Genomic DNA, 18399 nt, shown 5'->3' on the forward strand with positions numbered 1-18399 from the left:
TCTCACAGATAGCGTTACTCTCATCTGCCCAATGCTGTACATGGTCGCTCATTACTTTCTCCAAGATCTTACTAACTACTGATGACATACAAACTGGCCTATAATTAGACACTTTCAGTTTGCTACCGCCATTATGCAATGGCACTATCTTACCTTCCTTCCATTCCATGCCTGCAGCCAGACTTTCATTGAAAAGCCAGGTCAAAGGCCCTGTCAGTTCCTTAGCACATTCTCTCAAATCTCTTTGTGAAATACCGTCCAGTTCCACAGCTTTACTAACATCCAGAGTACTCAGTATTTTGTCTAAGTGTATGCAAACAAAGTTTGCACGTGAAGTATCTCCACAACTAGGCTACTTGTATATAAAGGCTAAATGGCTTCATTGCCTCAATATAAAATGATGCAAAGCGCACATCCTCACGGATGTGTATAATGCTATGCATTATGGGTAGAGTCATACCCATACTGATTTGGACCTTTATTGTGTAGGTTGCTCTCCAAAACCTCTGAGTTATCTACAAGATCACTGTAAATCTCACTGAGTGACCCTAGTCAACTGATCACTCCAGAACAGGATTTCAGTGACAGGCATAAACTTGGCTCCAAGCAGCACAACTCTACTCCCCAGGAAGTAAGCTAGCCCAAAGATGAAAATTAGTAAATGTCATCAGTCAGAGCCAGACCCAGAAGAGATACCAAGGTTGAATTAATGCAGAATTCATATATTTCTGATATATAAGTAATGAACAGCTCATCATCAAATTCCTGATATTAATCCTCAAGGGGTGTATAGGATATGATAGTACTACATCAAAAAATTACATCATTACTAACTTCCCATCCACCATTTTCCTCCAAATCAATCTATTACATGTCAAGGCTTCAACATTGTCAGATCTCATATTTCTATCTTCTAAGGCACTTTTTACCATATCAGTCCACCTATATCTCGGTCTTTCTCTGTGTCTTTTTCCTGCCCACCTGACAGAGAACACTTGTTTTGCTAATCGTTCCTCTCCCATTCTGTTTAAGTGACCGTACCACCTGAGATTAGCTCTTCTAACACATTCCTGGATGCTATCAATATCCTTTCCTAATATCTTCATGTTTAATATGATATTGCCATCGATGCCATCTGTTCACGCTCGTAATCTTTCTCAGGACTCATATCTGCGGTCTCTAGTCTTTGGTAAAATGTTTAACTTCTAACTCAGCTCTCAGATCCATAAGTTAAATCTGGTTTGAGCACTGTCTTTCATACAACGAATTTATGTTTTGACTAATTTCTGTCTTATTCCATATAAATTTATTCAGTTGACTGTTTAGCTAGTTTTACACAGCATTTAACTTTTTTACATTTGTCTGTGTTTTCTCTAAGAGAATTTTTTCTCTCTTAGAGAAATGCTTTCTCTATTTGCCAGGAACTTTGATATGCTCCTTTCTTTTCCTTCACTGCCTCTTTAACTTCCTGTGTCCACCATGGAGTTCTGATTTTCTATCCTTGCACACAACCTCACCACATTCCTCTCTGGCTGAATCAATGTTTTCTTTAGGATTTGCCACTGAGTCTCCAAGGTTTGATTCCTGTTCTCAAACTCTTTCATTTTTTCTTGAATAATGTTTGTATATTTCCGTCTACAGTTCACATCTGAGAACTGCTCAACTTTTATCTGCTTTAAAACTTTCTTACATGTTCTTCTTTTCAATATGAAATTCAGTTTTATCCTGCTCAAGACTAAATGGTGATCACTTCCAATTTCAAATCCCCTGTACACTCTAATGTCCTGTACCAGAGAGAAAACATCACTATCAACAATAACATAGTCAATGGGACTTTTCTTATTCCTTGCATCTTCTCTCCACGTGAATTTGTGCACATTTTTATGTTGGAACATGGTGTTAGTAATAACCAGTTCATGTCCTGAGCAGAAATCCAACAAGTATTTGCCATTATTAGCTTTGCTCTTTTCACCAAATTTTCCCAAAATATTTTTGCATGTCTGACAATCATTTCCTACTCTGCTATTTAGATTCCCAACAAGGACCAATTTTTTCATTGTGTCAGTTGCTTTCTTTAAAGCTTCAAAAAATTCCTCCACATTTATTTTAGTAGCCCATTCTGATATTTGCCCTCATCACTCTACTTGAAAATTCTTGCCATTCAAGAAGATTACCGTTGTATTTAGTGTTGAATACTATGGCTACTCCTTTTCCTTGATTGTCATTGCCTGAATATAACATTTTGTATTTATTGTTCAAAAAGATCTTGCCAGTTTTTGCTTTTTTTTTTTTTGTTTCAGTCACCTGTATTATATGGATCTGGTGCTTATCCAATTCCTCAGCTAGCTCCATTTCTTTGCCATTCAGGCTTTATATGTTGATAGTACTGATCTTGATGTCTTGTGATGTTGAGTTGGGGTGTGTTTTAGGATTTGTTCCAGTAGCTGACTTTTCGCTGTTTGCCCTGGTGCCCTGGTGAAAGCAGTGTTAGGGCTTGTTTAATCAGGTGACACTCCAGCCGGCATGAAATTCTGTCATGTTGTACCATCATTTTAAATTTAGATTTAAGCCAGTAAGAATACAATTTGGTCGGCTAAATCCCAAATTGCCAACCCATCCTCATCCATTCAGTAGATACCTGGATTGGACATTAGGTCAGAAGCCCTGGTCGGTTCTCCGCATTCCTTTAAAGGCTATGTGTAGGTATCCTCTGAGTTATTCAGCTTCGACCCGTAAGCACTCCACTAATGTAATGAAAATGTGTATCACCTTATTTTGAAAATACTCTGAATAAGAAATAGTTTAAATGGTTGTTTTTTTAACTTGATAATTAGTTAAATTTGTCAAGAAATTTTATTTTTGATTATACTTTTATCCAAGTGTATGCAAACAAAATTTGCATGTGAAGTATATGCATGACTAGGCTAATTGTATATAGGGGCTAAATTACTTGACATTAATTTCCTTAGTAACCCATAATACAAAACACACACAAAATCATTTAGCCTCTATATAAAATTAGCCTAGCCATGAATATACTTCATATGCAAACTTTGTTTGTATACACTTGGATCAAAGAATAAACAAGAATGTAATTTCTTGGAAAGTTTAATTTAACTTATAAACCAGTGTAAAATGTTTTACAACTATCTCTGATTTAGAGTATTTTAATGATTTGGTGATACACCTTTCCATTCTATATGGGAAACATGTGACTTCCACATTCAACTTTGTTATCTGTTCTGGGTCTGATATCCCACTGATAAAATTTAGTAGTGTTCATCTGTGGGCTAGCTTGCTTCCTGGGGGAGTAGAGCAATTCTGCTCGGTTGCAGGTTTTTGCCTGTCACTGAGTGGAATCACCACTGAGTTTCATACCCCTGCAGTGATTCAGGTTAGGAGTGATTAGTTTAGTTGGGATTATTTTGGATTATTCAGTGATATTTAGAGTGATCCATAAGATCACTCTGATTTTTTGGAGAAGTATCTCATGCACTTTAATAGTATCTCAATAAAGGTTGAAACCAGTCCAGGTTAGTGGTTCTTCCAATATTGTATAGCATTATACACATCTGTGAAAATGTGTGCTTTGCATTATGGAATACTAAGGGAATAAATGTGAAATCATTTTGCCTCTATATACAAGTAACCTAATCACGAAGATACCTCACATACAAACTTTGTTTGCATACATTTGAATAAAAGAACAAACAAAAATATAATATAATTTCTGTATGACATTTAATTACATTATACTGTCATATTTGTGTGTGATTCAAACAGCTGGTCATTTGAATTAAAATGCAGTTTAAGAAAAATATAACTGTGTGTATAAAAGAAGTGAGAAATAATAGATAAAATAAAGAAAAATAATCAAAAGCATATAAGGAATGAAATTAGTGTTTGGATTAGAGTAGTCATTATTTGCTGAAAATATTAGTCAATGTCCACGAAACATTCAGCATTGGATCTTGTATCACGTGCTGAATCATTAGCAAATTGTGTTAAATGTATAATGCTATGCTTCAAATCAAGGCTGCAGATTTGTTATCTGCTTAATCAAATTTGCAAATGTTGTCATTTAATGTAGGCGTTTACATATGTTGTTTTTGTTTTGCTTATAACTCTTATTTAACATAGTTCTTATTTATAGAATCAGACATCTACTATTATGCAGCGTAGTATACTGGGACAGCTATTACCAGAAGCAATGGTTTGTTACTTGGAGAACCATGGAGCAGAAAAGTTTGCACAGATTTTTCTTGGCGAGTTTGATACTCCTGAAGCTATATGGAATAATGAAATGAGGTTAGTTTGTGGGTTCCAAAAGTATTTTTGTATATATGGCATGTTTGTTTATATGCAATTTTAAATGCACCTTACTTTGGGAAGTTTTAGTTGCAAAATTTTAAATTATGTGACAATATGGAATACCACCATTTTTCTGGAATGCTCCCTTAAGATTGCATTATTGGCTTCATTATTTCTTTTCTTTCTCCTTAACAAGTAACATTAATTTTTTTTTTTTTTTCTTCAAATTAATCCATCATTTAAGTTTCTGTTTTGATCATCTTCCATATATAATTTTTGCAGGCTGTCTGTTTCAAACTTTCTGGCTTTTTCCAATTATTTAAATTTTTATCTCCTGATCTGATTAAAATCTCACATTAAATTTGCTTTGTTTGCATATTCTGGAATATTGTGTTCCTTTCTAACATCTTCATATTCGATGTGATTTTTCCATTGATGTCATCTGTTACTCACTTCATTTTTCTTGGCACTTTCATATTAGTAGTCTGTCTCCAGTTTTTTATCCAGCATTTTATTTCTAACCCAATTTTTAATTTATGCCTAAAATTGTTTGTACCTTTCCCTGTGCACTACTGGTTACTGATATTACTGTATTTACGCAAATATAACCCGCCTTCGTGTGTACTTGCACCCCTAATTTGATTTTATGAAAAAATAAATTAAAAAATTATTTATTAATTTTTTTCGGTTGCCGATATTTGTTTGCACTTGTCATTGCACTTTACAAGTGATTCCAACACTGCTTGTTTGGGCAGTGTCACTTACAGATAAATTGTATGCATACGCATGTTATTTCTGTGAGATAAGAAACTTTTATTATTGGTGTTTATTCATGGTGAGGATGAAATATTTTTAATAAAGCAATTTTTTAATATGTAAATTTATTTATTAATAAATTTGTTACTGATTAGGAAAAAAAAATATTTTTTTTGTATGTGCAGCACCCCCACTTAAAATTTTCACCGGCCGCCACTGATTACTACTAACAATATTTCATGTGGCAGTGAGTTTGAAGCCATCTGGTGTGAGGTGGAATCTAACAAGATGAATTATGGTGGGGTGTTGTTACAGACCTGGTGGATTGGTTGCTAGTGATGAACATCACAGTATCTAACACACTTGTCACCTTATCATAAAATGCAAATAAATTACTAAAATAGGACCTACTCTTTACAAATCTATGCTGACCTTCATAAAGAATGCCATGTCCATCAATCCATTTCTGTATTCTATTCCTTACCAATCTCTCCAGCACCTTAACCAAACTGCAGTTATACAGACTGGCCTATAGTTGGAGACTTATGTCTTAGAACCATTCTTGTGGAGTTGTTCTAAGACATTCCCACAGCCTTATTCACATCTAATCCAACCAACATCTGATATACCTCTATTTATTTCACTTAAATTCTCCTAATACTTGCCACTCTTCTATATATTGTACCAGATTTTATACCAGTATGATACATGCTGATAAAGTGCTCATTCAATAATTCCACTACATCCTTTGCAGCTGTAAGTCTATTGCCACGACTATCCACCATTGTTAGTCTGTCATAATTCTTCCTCTTGCTTGTCATGTAACAGAAAAATTCCCTTGAGTTAATCTTTGCCTGACCACCTAATTATTATTATTATTATTATTACGGGCAACTCCAGGGAGTCATTAGACTCATCGAGGGAGGCCCCAAATCATTTTCATCACAACTATTCGACATTCATACAGTATCTATCATACCTCGCCTTAAACTCATTCACTGTCACAGCATCCACCACAGACTCAGGGAGCGCATTCCACTCATTCACTACTCTAAAAGTAAAGAACCCAGCTCTAACACCTTTACTAACCACACTTTTGCCCAGTTTCCATGGATGTCCCCTAGTCCTCCCACAACCAGCCCTGTTCTCAAAAATATCTTCTGAATTAATTTTATAGAAACCCTTCAGTAATTTGAATGTCTCAATCATATCTCCCCTCCTCCGCCTATCAACCAATTTTTGCAACCCACAAATCCTCAACCTGTTCTCATACGGTTCATTCCACAGACCTGCTATCATCTTGGTCACTCGCCTCTGGATCCTCTCCACCTCCTCCCCATCAAGAAGAAACCTAGGTGACCAAATCTGAGCACAGTAGTCGAGATGAGGTCTTATCAAGGCTCGATACAGAGGAACAATAACCTGCTTGTCTCTGCTTGTCAACGTATTCTTCAGCAACCAAGTGATTTGATGAGCTGATTTGGCCACTTTTGCAATGTGTCCCCTAAATTTCAATTCCTTATCCACCAACACTCCTAAATCTCGTGACAATCCTAATCTCCTCTCATACTGCACCTTTTCTTTTCTTTACCATGCTCATCACCTTTCTAGCTTGCACCTTATACTCTTCATGGATCTAGTCACCACAAACTGTCTTGTACCTCCTCCATAACATTGTCTTATCCAGCACTGATTGCTTGATTTTGCTGTTCATCCATTTCACTCATTTCATGTAGTATTATCATAACATCCTTTACACACAGACACACACACACACCCTGATGGTATACGTCAGGAATTTAATGATGATGATTGTATTCAATAATAATATTACTCAGAACGGTTTTTTTTCCCCTGCTCTTGCTTAATTATACTACTTGTCCACCTAACTCCTATGTATTTATGACCATCCGTATACAGTCTGATGTTGCTTTTCACATACCTTTACCCAAACATCTTCTTGCACTACTAACATTCTTTCTGTAGTTTGATATGGCATGGCACTGCTGCATGCTATTTCCTAAGCTTGTCTTAATCAACTGCCCTGTAATTCCACATATATCCTTTCTTAAATAAAAATTCCATGTGTCATAATTTCATAGCAACACTACATGGTTACCCTCTTTAGTTAGAGGCAGCTACCTTCATTTTGGGTAGGACTTCTAATCCTCTAACCAGTCACAACACTTTCACACCCTGAATTTCCTTCAACATGCATCTTTTAGTAAGTGAATAAATTATTTCTTGCCACCATGTGAGCCTTCCTTCTCGTCCATGTAACTAGTTCAAGTCTCCCATAATAAGAATAATGAACTGATCAGGCTAGGAATCTTGGAGTTTTAGTAGATGGGAAGTTGAAGTTCAAGGGTCTTACAGACGAAATTGTAAATACAACTCAGAGAATAATTTCAACTGAAATTAACCTTGACATGTAAAGATAAGGAAGTTATTTTGCTTCTTTACAAGCCTTTGATAAGACATTATATGGACTGTTATGCTTGGGTCTGGTCTCTTTGTTATCGTGAGGATTCTGATACAGTTGAAAGTGTGACAAAAAATTATTTGTGGAATGTTGATTATGAAGATAGATTGAGAATTTGTAGGCTGCAGGCACCAAACAGGAGAAAGAAGGGTGATGTGATTGAGATTTACAAACTTCTGAAAGAGTTATGCAGAATTTCATTAGATGGAGTTTTTAATTTTATGGAGAGTGGGGAAAGTATGCAAGGACATCCTTGGAAGTTGATAATGAATACTGTCAAGAAGAGGTGAGGGCTAGATATTTCTCTCATAGTGGTGCATGATTGGAATGGATTGTCATTGAATGTCATATGTACAAGTGGTGGAATGAATTCAAGGACAGGTATGACAGCTGGTGTGAATAGTATAGCCTCCCTCGATGAGTTCCTAAGCACAATTCCTTACATGGAGGAGGACTTCTGCTCCCGAATTTTTAAAGAGGCCACAGCAGTTGCCCGCTGTATACAAAACCTTAACAGGAACCAAGGACTAATCTTGCCCGTGATCTGGAAGACCCTTATTAGATCTCTCAAATCATCAGAACTGAATTACAGTGCCAACTATAGAACGTTCCTAAATAACAACAAGCGATATCATGCACGCTTTATGCATGTATTGTACGCGCTCTGTTCTTTGTTTAATATAATTGGAATCGGTTGATTATAGTTTGTAACAGTTTTTTACTTTTTAGTGCCTTACCCTGAAAATGCCAACAGCCTTAGTTGGTGAAACTAGTTGGTAATACATAGTTCTTTATTATATGCACTTGATCAACATAATCCCATTAAAAGTTATTCCAGAGTTTTATGGTCATGAAAATTAAACATTTTTAAAGCTAACTATAGTGAAATGTGATTGTGCTGGGAAAGATCGGAGGTACAGGTCAGTCCAAGAAGAGAGATCTGATTGTGTTTGACTATCTCAGTATTATTGAAAGTAAGGGATGCGAGCTTTTTCATGTGAGAGATCAGACAGGACTGAGTTTTAGTGCCATTGAAGTGGACAAGTCCATTGAAGTATACAAGGTTATCTTTGCCCTATTAGGATATAACTAGGAATTCAGAGTTCAGGCCAGCAGACATGGTGTATCTTGAGAATTCTAATTCTTGAGCACTTCAAGGTTTGTCAAATGAAAAGGAAGAATGGACTATTCTGTCATCAGCAAAGCTATGGATAGGATTGGAAATCTGTACAAGAGGAAGAGAGTGGGTGAAAGAACTGAACTTGGGGTACTCATGCATTGCTGGGGAAATCTGAGGAGAGTAAACCACCCACTATGACACATAGTGAGCAACCAGTGAGAAAGTTGGTAATTCAGTTTTAGAGTGTGGAAGGAAGGCTATAGGATTGTCAGTTTGTTGAGTATCCCCCTTTGTCAAACCCCGAGTAAATGCCTTTGAAATGTTGAGAGCAACTACACGAGTTTCTCAAATATTTTCCATGGTTTGAGTCCAGAGGTGGGTGGTAAAAGCAAGATGAGCTGTAGATTGTGAATGACAGACTCCATTCTGCTGATCTTTGATTAGTTGATAGGTTTCTGGATGGTTCAAGAGTTTGTTATTGATGGCTTCTTCAAAATTTTAGAGAGAACAGAAGTGAGAGCAGTTGGAAGGGAGTTCGTTGGTTGACTTTTAAAACTTTTCTTTGAGGTGGACTGGATTTGGACCTGTTTCCATGTTGTATTGTAGATGCTAGTTGAATAGGATAGATTGAAGAGTTGATATAGGATACGTGTTAGTTCTGGGACACAATTTTTTTAATATCAAGTTGGATACCATCAGGTTATCCAACCAGATTTTTTTTTCAGAAGACTATGGGTGACATGGAGAGAGCTATTCTTGGTAGAGTGGAAGGAACTTGCTCAGGTCATCAATTTTGCACCCATCTGTCTTGTTAGCACACTAGAAGGAGGAGGAGAAGACAGCTGTTTGGGTAGGAGGTGAGCTTGCATTTGGCCCTTTCAAAGTCTGATTTGGACTCGATGAATCTTTTACAAATGTTATGAGCTACAGTATAGGCAGATTGAGCAGCTGGAGTTTTGGTCTTGAGCCATTCATAGTATGCAGAAGTTTTTCTTTTACTGGTTTGGCACACTTTTTAAAGAACCAAGGCTTGGATGGTGACTGAGAAAATGGAGTGGAATAAGGGATGAAAGACTTCATTCCTGTGAATATGATTCTGTTATTTGGTTCCAGCAAGTATTAGGATCAGAATAACCTAAGCAGTAGTTGGACCATGGGAAGGAGGAATAGAAGTCACGATGATTGTCCCGACACCCTTGTACTTCCAAAGGAGGTGAGACTGTGAACTGGTGGATGAAGGTTGTTCTGTGACGAAAGAACCCTTTATGAGGTTGTGATCCAAGTTACAAAGAGGTGAACTGACATCCACAGTATACTTGGAAGGGGAGCTTGTTAGGAAAATGTTAAATGTTTTGGCAAATTGGAGGGGATTGTCAGGTATTTTGGTAGGGAGATTATTGATTGTGATAGGTCATTGCTGATGGCAAACACTTCAGCATCCTTGCCTGCTTGATTGGTGAAACTAGAAAAGGGAAGTCAATGTGAGTTGTGGATGTTGAAATTCCCAAGAAGGATGACCTTACTTATTAGGGTATTTTGACTGCAGAAAGTCAATCTTTAGAAATAGTTGAATAGGTCAGAGTGGTTAATGGAGTTTGGAGAATGATAGAGAGAGAGTATATGAAAAGGGCATTTTGATTTTTGAGCAAAATCAGATCATACAATGGGGATTTGAGGTTTTGCAATCTCTGGCATGGTATTTTGGTTCTGGTGAATGCACAAGTGCATTCACCAGAACCTTGTAGTGAAAAAACTGTGTAATGTGTAGTTTGGAAGTTGAGGTGGTCATTTGTAGAGATTTCCAGTTGGAGGTTCTTATAGGAATAGTAATTCTGGTTTAGATGAGTAAGTGGTGGTGCATGTCATTTATATTGTTGTTTAGGCCGTGGATATTGAGGAAGTGGAGGTGTAAACTTTTGGAGTGTTTTGTAGTTATTTTGGTTTGATTTTTTTTTTTTGTGATCTGCAGTAAAATTGCATTTCATTAGGTTATGGTCCATTGTATTTGGTGAGGAAGAGATAAAAAGGCAGTGGGACATGCAGTGGGAGGTGACAGACTTGTAATCATACTGCCCATGAAGAGTAAACTTGGTCTCCTTTCCATATGTGGCCTTGACAGTTCCCCATGCATCCACAGTATTTGATCTTTCTCCAGTCACAAACTGGAAGAATACCCCGCTACACACACACCCCCATTTCTTATTTTCTTTCTGTGTACCTCTGAAAGAAAATAAGATCTCTATCGTTCTCCAAACTCCATTAACCAAACTGCAGTATATCCCTTAGGCCCACAGCTTTCACTGCAACTCCCATTTAATTTTGGTCGCTTGAGATGATCATTTTTACAATTTTCTACCAAATTAATATGAATATATTAATATCATCTATTTTATATGCATTTCAATTATATCTGTTACAACCATTTAATGTTTATATTGCTTTGGTGAATTTTAAATCATTAAACTTTTCAGTTTATAGTCTGATCTGTCTAGTAATAATCACACCTAAACACTTGTACTTTTTTTATTTTTTTAACACGTTCATTGCCAATCACGCGATATCGTGTGATGTGAGTTCTCACCAAACGGCCGATCACACGTTATCGCGTGGACGTCGCTATCAAGTTTCTAAGCTGAATAGTATAGTGGCCACAGCGAAACGGTGCGTAATATTTATATTGGCCACTAGGGAAGGGAGGGATCGGCTTTCGTGGAGTGGGGATGGCCGTCAGCCATTGTCTATTGTTTATGTTAGCCAGTGCGCACGGTGGTGGCATTCGGACAAGGCGATGACGTGACGATTTTGTTTAGTTATTCGTTGATTTAGCATGCTTGAAGTTTGGTTTTTATTTATTTTGAGTATTGTTTTTTTTTTTTTTTTTTAGTAAGTTCCCTATAAATGTTGATTTTTGATAATTATTTTTTTTCTATTTGTACGTTATTTTTAAAAATTCTATGTGATTATAAAAGACTGATAATTAAAGTTATAATTATTATATTTAAATGTTTTTTATTTGTAAAATATATAACTTATTTGACCGAATTACATATCACGCGACATTGCATAATAGATATTTAGAGTACATAAATCCTATGTACATAATAATAAAAGCATATAAATAATATATTTAACTTATTTTGAGCATAATAAAAACTAAATAAAAAAATTTTAAAAATTTGGCCACCACACGAAATTCCAATTTTCAGCTTGGCAATGAACGTGCTAAATAAAGCTGCTTTAAAAAAGCTACTTTATAATACCATCTTTTGCAATGGTAAAGGTTGGGCTTAGCATTTGTAAATGTGTCTAAAATGTTTTTCAAAAAATGATTCTCCCAGTATTTTCATGTTTATATGATCAGGTTGGAGATTTTGAGATACTCATAGGATGAGAAATCTGTCTCGTTTTATTTGGATTTAAACTTTTGCATATAATTTGAATATCAGTAAGGATTAGAAAAAAATGTGTACGTTGATACATAAACTTTTCGTATTATAGGAGGATGATGATAGAGAAAATAGCAGCCCATATTGCAGATTTTAGTCCTCGTTTGAGATCAAACACAAGAGCTCTCTATCAGTATTGTCCTATTCCTGTTATTCAGTATCCTCAACTGGACTGTGAATTATTCTGCAACATTTACTATTTGAGACATCTCTGTGATTCAAATCGTTTTCCTGACTGGCCAATCAAAGATCCTGTAAGTATTTCTTAAAGCTTGTTTAGATTAATCTTTTACACAACTCATTTTAATATATGCATATCTTATACGTTACTATCAGCATTTTTATATGGGATTAAATGTTTCTATACGTTTTTTTTTAAATTTTTTTCTTCCTATCCTGATCCTAGGTTGAGTGCCTTGTTCCAGTCTCATGTCATTGCTTTCTTGGTCTCCTGTTCTTTTTTTTTTAATTTTAATTTTTTAAAAATTTTATACCTCTGCAAGTACATTTGGCAGTCTATCATTGTCCATTTGGTTTAGATATTCTCTCCTTATTTGTTAATATATATATATATATATATATAGCAATTTGTAGTATTAACTCAGTACTGGGATATGTTCATATTTATATATGCTGACTATAACCGAGACTAGAATAACAATTAAATTTATTCAAAACGCAACATGTTTCATTGGACGCACGCAGCTACTTAACAATAGAACTTCAACATGGACTGTAGCTACAGTTCAAAGCTAACTGAATTTTATAATAGTTGTTTTATAGTGATACGACGTTTCTTATAGTGTTTACTTGCTTTCTATGTTCCCACGCCTGAAGAAGTCGGACAATCCGATGAAACATGTTGTGTTTTGAATAAATTTAATTGTTATTCTAGTCTCGGTTATAGTCAGTATATATAAATATGAATATATATATGACTTCCACATATAGTATGGTAATTAGTACTGCAGGTGAAGTAAGGATTTTCCCTCATATATATTGTATTTTTATTTATTTTTTACATAGTTCAGAAACCCTGCTGTATTGACAAAACATTGAACTCTTTGGATTTCACTTTAAAAAAATCAAACTAAATGAACACTAAAAGAAAGGATTGAACTCTTTGAGCCCACTTCAGGCCTACAATACATTAGGTGACAGTTTCGCATTGAGTAATGTAATTCATTTTTCAACTAATGATAATCAGAAACATCTGTGTTCATGGTGGGATTTGAACCAATATCCAACAGGAAACTGGTTCAAACCCCACCATGGAGAGTGGGTACACAACCACTCTCCATGGTGGGACACAATTACTCTCCATCACTCCTATCCCAGTATCTCCCATAATGCAAAACGCATCTCCTTGTAGATATGTATAACGTTATGCATTAAGGGAAGGGCCATTACCCAGTCTAGTTTCGACCTTTATTGAGGTCTCTTCAGCGGGAGCCAGGCCCAGAAGTGGAGATACCAGGCAGAAGCAATGGCGAGGTCATCTTTACCTATAGGAGTTGCCAAAAGGTGTGCCACCTTTTTATTAAATTATTCTGGATTTAGAGAAAGATGTTGAAAGTTTATTTTTCACTTGGTTAGACTATAATAAATTTAGTTTAATCCTTTATCCAAGTGTGAGCAAACAAAGTTTGCACCTGAAAATATCTTCAGGACTGGGGTAAGGTAGTACAACGCCAGGCAACTCGTAGCAAAGGTGGACCAAGCTAACATCACTCCTATCCCAGTATCTCCAATAATGCAAAACACATCTCCTTACGGATATGTATAAGTTATGCATTAAGGGAAGAGCCACTACATAGACTAGTTTCGACCTTTATTGAGGTCCCTTCAGTGGGAGCCCGGCCCAGAAGTAGAGATACCAGGCAGAAGCAATGGCGAGGTCATCTTTACCTATAGGAGTTGCCAAAAGGTGTGCCACCTTTTTATTAAATTACTCTGGATTTAGAGAAAGATGTTGAAAGTTTATTTTTCACTTGGTTAGGCTATAATAACTTTAGGTTAATCCTTTATCCAAGTGTAAGCAAACAAAGTTTGCATCTGAAAATATCTTCAGGACTGGGGTAATGTAGTACAACACTGGGCAACTCGTAGCAAAGGTGGGCCGAGCTAACATCACTCCTATCCCAGTATCTCCCATAATGCAAAACACATCTCCTTGCAGGATTAAACTAAATTTATTATAATCTAACCAAGTGAAAAATAAACTTTCTACAGCTTATGAAATAATTTGTCTTATATTCAGAGATAGTAATTTTTTTCTTTTGTTTTATGGTTCCACATAGTATATCTTGCAATTTTTCTTAGAAATTTCATTTCTGCAGTTGATATTTCTTCAGTCTGGCAATAGTATATCACATCATTGACCATGCCATTAACCAAAGTGGTTACTTTACCATGGACAAACTTGATCTGGGTTTCAGTTAGTAATTATTATTATAATTATTTGACATCTCCAGGGAGTCCACAGACTTGTCAAGGGAGGACACCAGCTCTACAGCTCTGTCTCCATCAACTAACTGCAACTACACAAATACCATCTACCACCACTAGTATTTCTACAGACAATCACAAGTATCCATGCCTACTGTGGGATTCGAACCCGCAGCCTTTTGGCTTGGAAGGAGGATATACTAACCACTCGGCCATAGAACTGCTGAATCAAGGTAGAAAATTGGGAGAGTTTGAAGCAGTATTATAGTATTACAGACTGCAACATACAACAGCAGGAGGAATCAGAGGGTTGTAGAAGAATGCAATCAGACTGCATTTCCTTATGATTCTGGATTCACATTTACTTATTCTCCTAATGGAAAATAACTAATTGACAAGTTCCACTCAGCCAAACAGAACATTTGGTCACTTTACATAACAGGTTTGTGTGCAGTATCATGGTATGGCCATTTCCTCTATTCACTTTGTTGTACAAAGCAAGTAAATGACAAAGATCTCTCCTTCACATAGTTTGGTATCTCTCACAGAGTGTCATATTCCTAGACACCTACTCCTGAATTCTAATCTTAACCAACTTTTCCAGTACCTACCATCACTCTTGAGATACTGTCTACAGTTGATATCTCTGTATTTGTGCCTAGACATAATAGAACCAACCAATAGAAACTTAAAATATCATTGTAACCACTCACACACTTGTTATAGAATTTGATTATATATGTCCTTTCATAATTTGATTTTGTTTTTCTTATCATGCAGGTCACCATTCTCATGTGATCTTGCTGATCTAATTTCTCTGTTTCCTCTAAAACATTTTCCCCCTACTCCTATTTGATCCATTTAACTTACGTATGCTATTTATCCATTTAACTCGCACATGATATATTCTCCTGACCATTCCTCTGCTAACATTCTTCTTTTGCATTTTCTCACTCTGTGACAATGCTACACACTTCCTCCAAAGTCTTACATAATTGTAGGTCCTCTTTTTCCATGTCCTTTTTTTTAACTGAAAGTTCCTGTTCCATGCCTCAATCCCGTAAGTCATGATTACGAATTGGAGACAGAGGGTTGTAGAAGAATGCAATCAGACTGCATTTCCTTATGATTCTGGATTCACATTTACTTATTCTCAGATGTGAGCATCAGAGAAAAATCCTCTGATGCTCACAAGATCCAGTACTCTCGAAGCCTAGAGAAATGAGCTTTGGAAGTTTTTTGATAGTTTTTAACTCTCAATTTTTTTTTTCAGATAATTATTTGATGCATAAATTCCAATTTCTTTTTCCCATGTAACTTTCTTCCTAATTTTTCTCTGTAGTCCACCATAATAATTACTTGGCCTTTGCTCATTGAGCTAATTTATCAATGTTATAATCCTCTGTACAGTGATCCACACAACAACCCACTAAGTACTGTGTCCAGACCTTCACTCTTTCTGGTTACAGTTTTTTTCCTGAAAATGAAATCTCTCTTACATTCTGTATGTTACTACATCATTCTCCATCAACTAACTCTTACAAATGACTATAATTCTGGGCCAAGTAAAGCTAACCAAAGCCAAAAGTTCTTCCCTTTGCTTCTGTCATTGTAAACATGAACTGCAGGTATCTTCTTGAGTCCACAGGCACTTTTGCATCTTATAGTGGTAGTCCAATTCATTTTTGAAACCTGAGAAACTTGGATTTTGTCCTGTTTTCTCATCTACTCACCTACCTCAGGAATTCATACACACTTCATGTATATTTCTCCTAAAACTCTAGTTTCACAGATTTTGCACTTTAATTTTTTTCTAAATGAAAAAATCTTTCTCTGAACATAACTCCTACTCCATTCATGCAGTACAAACCCTCAATCATAAACAAGTCCTTTTATCATCAAATTCACACCATACAAATACAAACTATGCCACATTACTACACCACAATCTATAAATTGGCTCATCTGCAGTCATACTTTTCTTGATTCACTCTATCATACCTTGGCTATAGGTTTACAAGCTTTATTCTCTCACTCTTCTTTTTTTTTTGTTTGCTTCTTGTCACTTTTATCTCACATTCCATACTTACCACCATTTAAATCATTCATCACTGGTGCAAATCCTATTATCTCTTTCACTTTCCCCTTTGGAGCTTCTAAAGCATAACCAACGTCTTTAATTGTTACATTAGAAAGCACAATCTGTGCTCTCACGAAGCACACCCCAATCACAGAATTTTTCACTATGATGAGTGTATACCACTTGCTTGATCCTGCATTTCATCTTGTAAAAGAGACTTCTTGTAATAGTAACAAAAGAAAAAGAGAGAACCTCATTTTTCACTTTTTTTGTTATTTTTTTCATCATCATCATCATCATCATCAAATTCCTGCCATGTACCCTCAAGGGGTGTACAGGATATGACAGTACTACATGAAAAAATTACATCATTACTAACTTCCTATCTACAATTTTCCTCCAAATCAGTCTGTTACTTGTCAAGACTCCAACATTATCAGATCTTATATTTCTATCGTCTAAGGCACTTTGTACCGTATCAATCCACCTATATCTTGGTCTTCCTCTGGGTCGTTTTCCTGCCAACCTGGCAGAGAACACTTGTTTTGCTAATCTTTCCTCTCCCATTCTATTTAAGTGACCATACCATCTGAGATTAGCTCTGCTAACGCATTCCTGGATGCTGACAATGTCAAGTTCTTTCCTAATATCCTCATTTTTAATATGATATTGCCATTGATGCCATCTGTTCACGCCTCTAATCTTTCTCAGGACTCTCATATCTGCGGTCTCTAATCTTTGGTCAAGTGTTTTACTTCTGACCCAGCTCTCAGATCCATAAGTTAAAATTGGTTTGAACACAGTCTTGTATACAGCTAATTTAGTGTTCCGACTAATTTCTTTCTTATTCCATATGAATTTATTCAATTGACTTCCCACGATACCAGCTTTGCTGATTCTGTTGTCTATTTCTATATTTAGTTTACCATCTTCAGTAAAAATTGTGCCTAAGTAGCTGAAATGTTTTACTTGTTCCACAGGTTCTCCATTCACAACATAGTTGACATTTTCAATGATTCTGCCTATTTTCATTGTCTTTGTCTTTTTATTGCTGACCTTCATACCATATCTATTACAACAGCTATTCAATTTAGTCAGAGAATCTTGCAGACTTGTAGCGGATTTATTTAGAAGTATAACATCATCCGCATAAAGCAAAGAGCTGACATTAACATCTCCAATTTTGATATCAGGTTTAATACCACATTCTTTCATAATCTGATCCATATAGATAATGAATAACAGAGGGGATAATGTACATCCTTGTCTCACACCAGATTTAACATTAAACCATCTTCCTGTACTTCCTTCAATTCTAACTGCTGACTCACAACTCAAATAAAGACTAAGTATTGCTTGATATAATGCCCCATTGACACCATATAACTGCAGCGTATTGAATAGCTTCTCTCTTGGCACCTTGTCATATGCCTTTTCCAAATCGACAAAACTTAAATACAGATCTTTGTTATATTCCCATGCTTTCTCGACTATTTGTCGTAAAGTGAAGATCTGATCCTGACAGCCTCTATTTGGCCTGAATCCAGCTTGTTCTTCACCAAGCTTTTCTTCCACAATTCTTCTCAACCGTTTCTCAAGTATACTTGCATAGATCTTGCCAGGAACACTCAGTAGAGAAATACCTCTGTAATTCTCACATTCAGTTTTATTTCCCTTTTTATATATGGGTACTATGAGAGCTCTACTCCAATCATCGGGAATTCGTCCCTCTGTCCAGGCTTTCTGAACTATGCAG

The 18399-nt window shown here is 36.1% G+C and overlaps 1 protein-coding gene across 1 annotated transcript in view; it reads left to right on the forward strand.

Annotated features, from left to right (window-relative positions):
• Window positions 1-18399, forward strand: part of Rme-8 (receptor mediated endocytosis 8) — a 1025705-nt gene that overhangs the window by 620986 nt on the left and 386320 nt on the right. The window contains exons 30-31 of the mRNA XM_090414028.1: window positions 4154-4308; window positions 12168-12369. Of these exons, the coding sequence (XP_090270154.1) occupies window positions 4154-4308; window positions 12168-12369 (357 nt within the window). The remainder of the gene's footprint in view (window positions 1-4153; window positions 4309-12167; window positions 12370-18399) is intronic.

This window comes from Typopeltis vanoorti, chromosome 2 (genome assembly GCF_054136105.1).
Source record: "Typopeltis vanoorti isolate ZY-2024b chromosome 2, IOZ_Tvanoo_1.0, whole genome shotgun sequence".
Taxonomy (NCBI): domain Eukaryota; kingdom Metazoa; phylum Arthropoda; class Arachnida; order Uropygi; family Thelyphonidae; genus Typopeltis; species Typopeltis vanoorti.